Here is an 11,310-nt window from a genome sequence, read left to right as displayed (position 1 = left end):
TAGGCTTGGGGGGCCATGTTAGGTTTGGGCACGGGCCTCTCGTCGGTTCTCGGCTTCCGTCGCTCCGCTTCCGGCCGCGAGCGGTCGTAGGGGCTGTGCTTCGAGGGACGGCGCCGCGGGCTGGCAAGGTCAGCGCGCCCTTCCGCGGCGGGGGCTCTCGGGGCTGGCGGCGGGCGGGGAGGGCGGCGGGGACCCCGAGCGGGCGCGGGAACCGGGGCTTGAATGAGGAGAGCCGCGACGAGCGTGGGCCGTGGTCGTGTCTGCTCTCGAGCTGGCGCTCGTCTCCAGCCTGGGGGTCGCCCCCCGAGCTGGCGGGACAGGAGGGCCCTCGCAGGTGGCCTCCTCGGCCGAGAGCCGGCCCGTGGGCACCTGCGGCGCCCGGGTGCGGCCGTCGAGCGGCCCCCCCCGTCTCCAGGCCCGCGCGGCTCCGCACCTGCTTTCTGCACCTGCTTCCCAGCTGCCTTCCCGGGCGCTGGGCCGGCTCGGCCTCGGCGCTGCGGGGGCCGCCCCCGTAGGCGGCGCGCCTGCGGCTTCTGCCCTCGGTCTCCTGCGGGACAGGGGCAGCCCGGGTCGGGCACCGGCCGTCCGCACCCCGCAGCTTGCGAGCGGACCGTACGCGTTTTCCCGCAGGGGAGCGGCCTGGGGCGGCGGCACAGGGTAGGGGGGCCAGGCCGGGTCTCAGCGGACCCGGGACAGCTGTGGGCCCGCGACACGCGCCGGCCAAGCAGCGCTCTCCTGCGGCGTTTCCACAGCTGGTGTGGAGGTGCTTCCTCTTGCTTTCAGCTGTCCGTCTCTCGTAACAGTAAGGGGAACTGAGAGTGGCGTGCGAACGTCCTGTGGTCTCCTGGGCTTTGCTGGAAATTAAAGCATTAACGCGTTTTTAATGAAACCACAGCTGTTGTGATGAGATCCACGTGTAAGAGTTTTGCTGCATTACCTCTTCGGTAGTTTGTTGAGCGCCCGCTGCACACCAGGCTCTGCGGAGGGAGCAGCGGCAGCCACGTTCCCGCGTTGGCTCCTGTGACCGAGTCCCTCCTCCCTGGGGAGGGGGGCAGAGAAGTCCCACCCTCAAGCGGCTTACGCCCTAGAAAGGCGGGGCACAAACTGGTAACACTTCTGTCCGTCCATGGTTTTTATATCTGGGAAGAAAGGAATTACGTGCTGTTTTGGTAATTCTCACTATTAAAGCCCCTTTCCCCTCCTGCCCCCACCTCACCACCACCTTAAGCAGGACTCCTGCTCCTAATCCATAGATTTTCCTTCCCTTGTGGATCCCCCGCTTGCCGTCTCTGGCGACCACAGACTTCATAAATCTTCCTCCAGTAAAAGGTAGTGAGCACGGTGGCTCTCTCCTTTTGCTTCTGGTCCTTCTGTTTTTTTTTTTTTTTTTTTTAAAGATGTTATTTATTTGACAGAGACACGGCAAGAGAGGGAACACAAGCAGGGGGAGTGGGAGAGGGAGAAGCAGGCTTCCTGTGGAGCAGGGAGCCCGATGCGGGGCTCGATCCCAGGACCCTGGGATCATGACCTGAGCCGAAGGCAGACGCCCAACGACTGAGCCACCCAGGCGCCCCGGTCCTTCTGGTTTTGATAAATTTTTATTTGATCAAATAAATTCATGTTTTAAGAGAAGCCAGAAACTTGAAGAAGAGCTTGTCGTCTTCCCTCCCCACAAGTTGAAAACTCTGTGTCTCCCGGGAAGCCTGGTACCATAGGCTCCTCCTGGCACTGCCCTGTTGGGATTTGGGTGATCCACCACAGGCAGACCTGTCTGAACACCTCGAAGACACGCTCATGTTTTTGCCACCTACGTATTCACGTTCACAACACGAGGTGCCATGTGGCTCCCAGGGTGAAGGGCAGGACTCAGCAGGGCAAGCATCCGCAGCTCCTGTCCCATTGTACTTGGATGCAGGTGCTTCTCTGGCTGCCCTGGGCCCTGTGTCCTGCCTCCTGCCCTCCTGTGGCTGCCCCTCTGTGGTCCTCCAGACACATCCCTCCCGCCGCACAGCCTCCTGTCCCCGGTCTCTCTGCCCGGACCATGGGGGCCTACTCTCGCCAGATTTGAGCCTCTCAAGGGCAGGGGCCACCCTGCTGCCCTCCAGAGGCTGGGCCAGCCTCGGGCCCAGCTGCATGGAGGACCAACTCAGTTCTGCAAATAAAGCCTTTCTTCCTGGAAAGATCTGCACACAGCTCAGAGCGTGAGGTAGCTGGTTAAGACGTGAAAGGCGCTCAAGCGTGACTTTTCTTTGAACTTTCTTTTTTTGATGTGGTCAGATCTGTGGATGTTACAACAGTAGTTTATTTTTAAAGATTTTATTTATTTATTAGAGAAAGAAATAGAGAGGGAATACAAGCAGGGGGAGTGGAAGAGGGAAAAGCATGCTCCCTTCTGAGCAGGGAGCCCAACGTGGGGCTTGATCCCAGGACCCTGGGATCATGACCTGAGTCGAAGGCAGATGCTTAATGACTGAGCCACCCAGGCGCCCCCACAACAGTAGTTTAAAGAGCTCACACATGCCCTTCACCCAGACCCCCGGGTGTTAACTCACGGGGGACTTTTGAAACCTGGGAATCTGCGTTTTCGCTTTCTCCCCAGGCTCACAGCGGCACTGTCGATGACCGCTGAAGGCCCGGGAGGCGGGAGAGCGAGATGGTTGGGAAGACGCCGTCAGGCGCGGGCAGGCAGCGCCAGCTGCTGGGGCTGCTGCTGGCTGTAGCCGCCATCCATCTTGTCACCTGTCCCTATGCCAAAGTGGAGGAGAGCTTCAACCTGCAGGCCATGCATGACCTGCTTTACCACCGGCTGGACGTGGACAAGGTGAGCCCCCGCGTCCAAGACCATGCAGCATCCCCACCGCGGGCGCCCACTGACCTTCCGTTCTCCCTGCAGTATGACCATCTCGAGTTCCCCGGAGTGGTCCCCAGGACGTTCCTCGGGCCCCTGGCCGTGGCGGTGTTCTCCAGCCCTGTGGTCTATGTGCTGTCCCTGCTAGAAGCATCCAAGTTTTATTCTCAGCTAGTAGGTAAGGGGGTCTTCAGATGAGGACAGAAGGAAGAACCGTGGTGTGGTTAGGGGATTTCAGGGAGCCTGGTGGAGCCTCCCTCCTTCAGGAGTGTCCCTCCGTTGGAAGCTTGGCCATCTGTGGCCACTCACCATGGTGGTCTGGAGCACGAGGGCAGCTCAGACATTGGCCTTTTCTGGGGCATAAGCTGGGACAGCTAACTGAGCGCCTCTCACTTCTGCTCTTGGGTCCGTGAAGTGAGGGTGTCGGCCCTTCCTCCCCAGGCGGGGGATGCAGCGGGCTCTTGGCGCCTCCCACAGTGCTGCACCCCCCCTGCTAAGGAGCAACCAGCCTCGCCAGCCGCTCACTGCATGGAGCTTTTTCCCATGGGAGCAGCACGTCTGCATCCGAGGCCTCCCCCCCCCCCCCCGGAGGTCACCAGTGATAGGGCTTTGTGTAGATCATTCTGGATCTTTTTGTGTGCCCACATGCATAACTTTCAAAACCAAATTTAGAACATTCTGTACATATTGCCCCACAACCTCATCGTTGAGCTAGCAATCACCATTTCTCCGTTTTAGTACGTTTTTATCGTGTTTGTATCCAGACATTATTTAGATTTCCTCAGTGAACTCAAGCACACTCTGCAGCTGGCTCTCTGCCTGTACTTGGACTCCTGGAAATCTGCCACCACGGGGGGCAGCTAAACAAGCGTGCTGGTTTTGTGGGGTCCAGGGAGCCCCAGACGGAAGAGCCGGCGCCATGTCTGAGCATCGGGCTCTCAGCATGTGTGGCCCTGCAGGTGTCACATCACTTCCATGGTCCTGAGCCGGTCACACGGACCTCTGGACACTGCCTGCCCGGCCCAGTGGCCGTGTCCCCCAGAGCCCGCCTACCCCAGGCCACATGGTCACAGCAAAGCTGTAGGGTCGAGGTGCCGGGGTCCAGGCTGTCCGTTCCCCACGCCCTGTCCGTTTCCCCATGCCCCTCTTTTGAGGTGGTTTTATTGTCACCTGGTCATTAACTCGCCGTCACCAGTAACCTGTCAGGATCCCCTTTCCCTGCACCTGGCGCTGCCAGCCACACACATTGCCGTGTTTATTTAGTCAGGGCTGTCCTTGGACTCAGCGTCATCTTCGGACTCTGGACTTTACAAAAAGAAGTGAGGCGGCAGTTTGGGGCCATGGTGGCCACCATGTTCTGCTGGGTGACAGCCACGCAGTTCCACCTGATGTTCTACTGCACGCGGACGCTCCCCAACGTGCTGGCCCTGCCCGTGGGTAGGTAGTTGCTGAGCCACACGAGTCACTGGGCACACCGGCCAGGTGAAGGGGTGTCCGTCCGGGGTGCGTCTGCCTGACGAAAGCTGCTTCCTGCTGGGCACCTCGGAAATGCCCAGTGACAGGATAGCCTGTGACAAGAAGCGGGGTCTCGGTGCTGGATGGAGGTACACTTTCCAGCAAGAGGCTGTTTGGGAGGGCTCCCCTCGCCTGCGGACAGTGAGTGCTGGGTGGAGAGAAGCTGCCTGCGCAGCAGATGGGCAGCTCTGTCCAGGTATCCTGGGGGTGATCCGGGCAGATGGGAGAATGGCCGTACCCTGGGAGCCATGAGGAGACTGAGAGCCGGTGGTATGGGAGGCTGTGGATGGTGTGGGTCTGGGAGTCTGTGTCGGTCAGAGCAGAGGCACGGCCGGGACCCCTGTGGGGTGTGGTGGGGAAGGTGGCAGGCAGGCGCCATTCTGAAGGAACCCCTGTGGAGCCAGCAGGACATGCTGTGTGCCTGGAGGGAGGCCAGGCGAGGCTAGCGCCAGACGTATGCAGCCGGCGCGTGGGGGAGCTAGGAAGCAGGTTGCGGGACACAGGCATCTGGGGTCCGGGTGCGGTCAGGCCCGCAGAAGTGGCCCCAGGCCGAGTGATGGGGCAGGCGCCGTGGCTGGAGCCTGGGCCCGGTGTCAGCAGATCTGGGTCTGAATGGCATTGGCTGTGCTCTGGAGGGTTCCGTGCGGCTTTCCCGATGAGGAAGTCAATCGGCCCACCCCTGGCACCCTGTGTCTTGCAGTGCTGCTGGCCCTCACGGCCTGGTTGCAGCTGAAGTGGGCCCGCTTCACCCGGCTCTCAGCCTTCGCCATCCTCGTGCTCAGGGCCGAGCTGAGCCTGTTCCTGGGCCTGGTGCTGCTGACACTGCTCTGCACCCGGAGGCTCTCCGTGGCAAAGGTCCTGCGCTGTGCCGTGCCGGCCGGGGCCCTCTGCTTAGGTGAGTGGGGTCGCCGGAACTGTTCTCACCGGAAGCTCTGCTTTGTCTGGTTTTAGGAAGATGAAGAGAAATTCAGAAGAAAGGCTTTTTTGTTAAACGAAATCACCTTAGTTTTCAGCAGCATTACGTCTTATGTGGCTCCCCTTGTGGTTCTGCCCAAGCTTCCCCGAGAGGCCCTCTCCCCTCTACCCGGAGCTCTGTCCCCAGACTCTCCCCCTTGTCCGGGCCGGGAGGGGGTGGCTGGGCCCCGTACCTGGCTCGCCAGGGGAGCCGATGTCCCAATGCGCGGGCTGCTCCCCCATGAAGTGTGGCTCGTGGCCTCTGCACCAGCGTGGCTGCCTCATGGGATGTCGACCCGTGGCCGGGGACTTGGCTGCTGCTTGCACAGCCGTGGCAAAGTCTGAGCTGCTCAGGTGGCCATGTTCTTTCCTGAGGGTCTCCTTCGTCTTACCAGGACTGACGGTCGCCGTGGACTCCTATTTTTGGCGATACCTTGTGTGGCCGGAAGGAAAGGTGCTTTGGTACAACACCATCCTGAACAAAAGTTCCAACTGGGGAGTATCCTTCAAGTGTGTCTGTAGGTCAGACCGTGGGGCAGGGCAGCCGGTGCCACTGGCCTCACTCAGGGGACGCAGTGGGAGCTGCTTTCCCCCTGTGGAAATGCCGCTTCGCCTCTGGACGCTCATTTTGTCCCTGAGCGTTGGGGATCATCTCTGACGGTAACTTGCAACGGTTTGTTGTGGAGTGCGCAGGCACACGCACAGGTGGAGACTATAGCGTGGCGAGTCCCCAGCGCACCCATCACCCTAGGACAGGCCGTGCTGTGGTGCAGAGGGGGGACGGGAGGGGGAGAGGCCGGGGAGGGGGGCCCCGGGGGCTGTCGGCCGTGCCACCCTGTTCCGTGTGGACAGGTGACTCGCCGGCGTGTGGCCTCCTTAACTGTCCCACCCGAGACCTCCCCGCTGCTGTGGTATTTCTACTCGGCCCTGCCCCGCGGCCTGGGCTGCAGCCTGCTCTTTGTGCCCCTGGGCGCCGTGGACAGGAGGGCCCTGGTGCTGCTGCCGCCCTCGCTGGGCTTCGTGGCCCTGTACTCACTGCTCCCGCACAAGGAGCTGCGGTTCGTCATCTACACCTTCCCCGTGCTCAACATCGTGGCTGCCAGGGGCTGCGCCTGCCTGTGAGTCCGCTGCGCCCACGGCCATGCCGCACGTGCTCGCTGTCACGTGGGGCAGGCGCTGGGTGAACAGACGTGTCTGGGAAGGCGGCAAGGTCAGGATGGGCCAGCCTCAGGCCGCCGTCGGTCTGTGGTCAGCCGGGCCTGTCTCCACACGGCTGTGCACACCATCCAGGGCCCGGCTGCCCGGGGAGGACCCTCACGGGGTAGCCAGGGTACAGGGCGGCCGGGCAGGCTTCGGTCAGGTGGGTAGTCTCCGGGGCTGACTTCTCGGAGGGGCAGGCCCCGCTTGGCAGGGTGTTTGTCCAGGCAGATGACAGGCCAGAGGGAAGGGGAAGGGCAGGGGAGTGCTGTCGGCCCCAGGGCTCGGGGCATGAGATGGTGTGGGGGTTACCGAGGGAGGGAGACGGCCCAGCGCAGAACAGAGGGCCCCCGGAGAGGGTGCCCGGGCTGCTGGTGGAGTCCCGTGGTGCTGAGGCAGGACGGTCACTGCCCGGGGCAGGAGCTGACCGCTCAGCAGCACCTGACCGGAGCGCGGGCCACGTCCATCCTGCGCTCAGAGCGAGCCAGCAGACCTGTCCGTAGAGGACCAGGCAGAGAGCACCCTGCCTGTGGGGCCTCGTGGTCTCTGTTGGAGCTCCCAGGGCAGCGGCAGCCCTGCTGTCCCCTTTGCTTACAGACCGGGCAGCAGCCGGCATGTGTCTGCCCCCTGAGCCTGATCTAAGCAGTAACCCGAGATGTTTGGAAACATAGAAATCTTAAACTGGCGTCTGGGTGGAATGACGCGGAGGAAATTTTGGAGGTGGTACTTAGGACTCACTTTCTCTAATAGTTCGTGCATCTACGTGGTGATCAGTGCTCCCCGTGATCATGGTGGACAGGAGCTGTTTTTTGCCACAGTGTCTTGTGAGATGTGCTGTTCTTTTTCAGGCTGAACAATTATAAGAAGTCTTGGCTGTATAAAGTGGGGTCCCTCCTCGTGATAGGACACCTTGTGGTGAATGCCACGTACTCGGCCACAGCCCTGTACGTGTCCCGCTTCAACTATCCTGGCGGCGTGGCCATGAGGAAACTGCATGAGTTGGTGTCGCCCGGGACAGGTGGGCGCTGGGGCCGTGCCGGTGTCGCCCGGGACAGGGGGGCGCTGGGGCCGTGCCGGTGTCGCCCGGGACGGGGGCGCTGGGGGCTGTGCCGGTGTCGCCCGGGACAGGGGGCGCTGGGGCCGTGCCGGTGTCGCCCGGGACGGGGGCGCTGGGGGCCGTGCCGGGACTTGCAGCTGGGGCCAGAGGTGCATCGCTCACAGTTCTCACCAAGCACATGGGGTCGTCCGCAGATGTCGTTCTGCACATCGATGTCGCTGCCGCACAGACAGGCGTGTCTCGGTTTTTGGAGGTCAACAGTGCCTGGAGGTATGTTCCCACCATATTATGACTGCAGATGAGGCGCTCCTCCCAGAGGCAGTGCGTGGGCTCCCTGGGGGCCACAGGTGTACAGCCACACTCTAATCTTGCAGGTACGAGAAGAGGGAGGGTGTGCAGCCCGGGTCAGGGCATATGCTGGCTTACACGCACCTCCTCATGGAGGCCGACCCTGCGCACCTGGCCCTCTACAGGGACACACACCGGGTCCTGGCCGGCATTGCGGGCACCACCGGGGTGAGTCTGAACCTGACCACACTGCCTCCCCTTGACGTCAACCTGAAGACAAAGCTGGTGCTTCTGGAGAGACTCCGTGGGCCTTCCTGAGAAGGGACCAGTGTCCTTCTGAGGACATCGGAGCTCCATCAGCATCCCGGCAGATGAGACAGTACGAGAAACAGTGGAACCACAGACGTGCCCCGGACGCAGGCCTGAGGAAGAGGCCCAGCTCTTCCACGGCCACCCCAGACCACACAGGGTTAGAACGGCGGGGATGGCAGGCCTTGCCCCATGCCTCAGCTGCTGGCCCTGGGCCTCTTGGAACACCCGAGGAAGCACACCCTTCTGGGGAGAGCATGTGAGTCTTTGTGAAGTGGACAGTGGGAACCTCGGTGCCTGCTGACCACGACCCCCGCCTGAGCTGCGGGATGAGTCCTTTGTGGGCACAGGCATACCGTTTCCATCTCAGACGAAACTCTGGGGAATTCACAGAGAAACAAGAATAAAAATTTAAATGTTTCCTTATTAGAGATCTCATGATAAGGGGTATTTCCAGAGACTATCTTCCCATAGGTTGTGTTTTAAGTGATAATTTTGATACTTTTACACTTTACTGAAAAGCACATATTATGTACAAAGTATCCGAAATGCATCTAATACCTCGAGGCCCTGAGGACAATACAGGGAAATGGGTGCTACTGCGCACACATGACGAGCACTCACACCATGCATGTGCTGATACCATGCACGCACACGTACACTCGCACCACACATAGACACCACGCACAGGCACCACGCACACGTGCACATGCCACTCCCATGCGTAAAGAGAGGCTGCTTTTTCTGAGCCATTTGAGAGAGTTGCCTGTGGCATGGCCGTGACCACTGAGCACCTCGGCGTGTCCCAGGAAGGAGGTGACAGCATTTCCCACCGAGCTGCCGTGTTGTCCATGGACGGCAACCAACAAGTGTGTGTGTGCAGACGCGTCCACTGGGAGGACCTCCTCCAACTCTCCTGACTCGGCGCCCACCGATGGTTCTGCCGCGCCGGGGTTGGTAGCTCCCCCGCCCACCAGCTGGTGCTCAGCACACTGTGCGAGCCAGCTCCGCCTTCCCTTTTGTCTGTCGTCTGTGTTTATTATTTATGTGTTTTTGGCATTTATCACTCATTTATAATGTATCAGTGTTCAAACACTTGTCATCAGTTCTCAGCATGCGTGTGCGGATTGCTGCTGGGCCTTGACAGTCTGGGTTGCACCTGATCACCTTGGTGTTCACGCTGCGCCACGTCCCCACGCCCCGATGTTGCTGTTTGTTTTAGTGCTTTTCTACTTCCTAGCTCAAGACTCCTGGGCCTCTGTCCCAGCCCTGAAATCAGCCACGTGATGCTGCTCTCAGGACGTCTGTCTTTAGGCCCCCTCTGTGGACGGAGCTAGGGAGGATGGGCGAGCCCACACACAGACACCTGCAGACGCATATGTGTGTTTGGGAGAATCCCCAGTGCCATGCTGACCCCTCCAGCTCCCCTGTCTCCACGGGCTCGTTTGCCTCCCTGGCCCCGTATCTGTGCGCCCGCCCTCCACAGTGACAGTCCTGACCCCGGCAATCTCTGTGTATTTGCTTGTTGGCTGTGCCACACAACTGCAGGTTCGCAGGCAAACACTGGGTCTGCAAATTCCTTGGATGAGTCCTCCTGCTTCGCTGTGCTGGTTTTTCATTTAAAACGTAACCGGGTTCACATCTTTCCGTTAGCGTTCAGGCTTGGGATCAGACTTCCCGCCCTTTCCCGTGCTTCCAGAAATCGAACTGTTCACAAAGGAACGCTCAGGGACACCACTCCCTCGGGGGCCTCCTCCATGTTTTTATAACGGATCACTGCTTTCTGGTTTATCCTTTCTTTTTGTAAAGAGCAGATACACGTAAACTTCGTTCCCTTCCTTTCTATGGGCTCTTTTGCCCTTTTTTCTTCTCCCAGAAATCACTCCTTCCACCCAGAGACGACTTCTTGGAACCACCTAGTACTCTGCTGTGTGACTGTTCTGTGGTTCACTCAGCCGGTCTCCTGTGAGCGGCATTTGGTTGTTGCCAGGACTTGGCAACTTCACACCATGCTGCACGTGTGACCTCACACGTGTGTATTTTCACGCTGTGTGAGGTGTGTCTTTATGGTGAATTCCTGCAAGTGGGACTGCGAGCTCTCGGGGCAACGTGTAGCGGTTTGGCTGGGTATTGCCACATCGCCCTCCCCGGGGCCAGCAGAGTGTTAACACTTTCCTCTTGCTGCTCTGATGGGGGAGCAACGGCATCTCCGTGGACTTCTCTTCATTTCTTCAGGAGTGAGGGTGAACATCTTCATAGGATTGAGAACCATCTGGTTTTGTAAGTTGTCCCTATATTGTGTCTGTTTTCCATTGGACTTTTGGTCATTTCCCCCTCACTTTATAAAAACTCAATTATTAGGGGTAGTCACTCTTTCTGTCTAGTAGATGCTGCAAATAATTTCTCCCTGTTTGTCACTTGTCTTCTACTTATGAACCACTTTCCTGGGCACGAGTTTCCTTTGTTTCACGTTTGTGTGTTTACCGCCCTTTTCTCGACCTGCATTGTAGTTGGGAAGCTTTTCCCACACTTGGGCTCTGCCATGTTTTCTGTCAGTCACTTCTGCATGTAGACTTTGGATCCTTTTGAGGTTACTTCTGTTTGTGTGAGGGGTGGGCCTTATCTTTCTTCACATGGCTGTCCGCCTACTAAAGGTCCATCATTGCCTCAGAGATTTGAAGTCACAAACTGAACGTCCTCATTTCAAGTTTTGTCAATTATGAATAAAGCTGCTATAAACAACTCTGTGCAGGCTTTTGTGAGGATATAAGATTCCAGCTCCTTTGTGTAAATACCAGGGAGCATGATTACTGGATTGTAATGTGAGAGTATATTTAGTTTTATAAGAAACCACCACGCTGCCTTCCACAGTGGCTGCATCCCTCTGCATGCTGCCAGCAATGACGAGGGCTCTTGCTGCTTCAGTCCGCGGTGTCGGCCGTTCTGACAGACGTGGGCAGTGTCTCGTTGTTTCAGTGTGTATTTGCTGGGTGCACGTGATGTGATGCTTACCTGCTATCTGTACATCTTTGGCGTTTGTTAACGTCTTTAAGACTATTTTTCAGTGGGATTGTTTCCTTACTGTCGAGTTTTAAGGGTTCTTTGTATATTTTGGATAACAGCCCTTTATGGATAAGATGTG

The 11,310-nt window shown here is 58.8% G+C and overlaps 1 protein-coding gene across 3 annotated transcripts; it reads left to right on the top strand.

The window, feature by feature from the left end:
• Positions 1-22: 22 nt before the first annotated feature.
• ALG12 (ALG12 alpha-1,6-mannosyltransferase) lies at positions 23-8,594 on the top strand. Of its 3 annotated transcripts, none has more exons than XM_028115426.2 (10): positions 23-128; positions 2,600-2,821; positions 2,894-3,026; positions 4,112-4,285; positions 5,064-5,258; positions 5,713-5,816; positions 6,212-6,435; positions 7,363-7,532; positions 7,766-7,841; positions 8,045-8,594. In XM_028115426.2, the coding sequence occupies exons 2-10, from the start codon at positions 2,654-2,656 to the stop codon at positions 8,175-8,177; spliced, it is 1,377 nt and encodes a 458-aa protein (XP_027971227.1). In that variant the 5' UTR covers positions 23-128; positions 2,600-2,653; the 3' UTR covers positions 8,178-8,594. The 3 variants fall into 3 exon arrangements, with proteins under 3 accessions (XP_027971227.1, XP_027971226.1, XP_087881543.1); XM_028115425.2 differs by having other exon boundaries at positions 7,946-8,594; XM_088025417.1 differs by lacking the exon at positions 23-128 and adding an exon at positions 492-2,206 and having other exon boundaries at positions 7,946-8,594.
• The last annotated feature ends 2,716 nt before the right edge of the window (positions 8,595-11,310 follow it).

Source organism: Eumetopias jubatus, unplaced genomic scaffold, assembly GCF_037043125.1.
Source record: "Eumetopias jubatus isolate StellerSeaLion01/CBP00866 unplaced genomic scaffold, mEumJub1_p1.0 scaffold_8, whole genome shotgun sequence".
NCBI classification, from domain to species: Eukaryota; Metazoa; Chordata; class Mammalia; order Carnivora; family Otariidae; genus Eumetopias; species Eumetopias jubatus.
The sequence above is the reverse complement of the archived record's forward strand: the minus strand, read 5'-3'. Positions and strand labels throughout refer to the sequence as shown.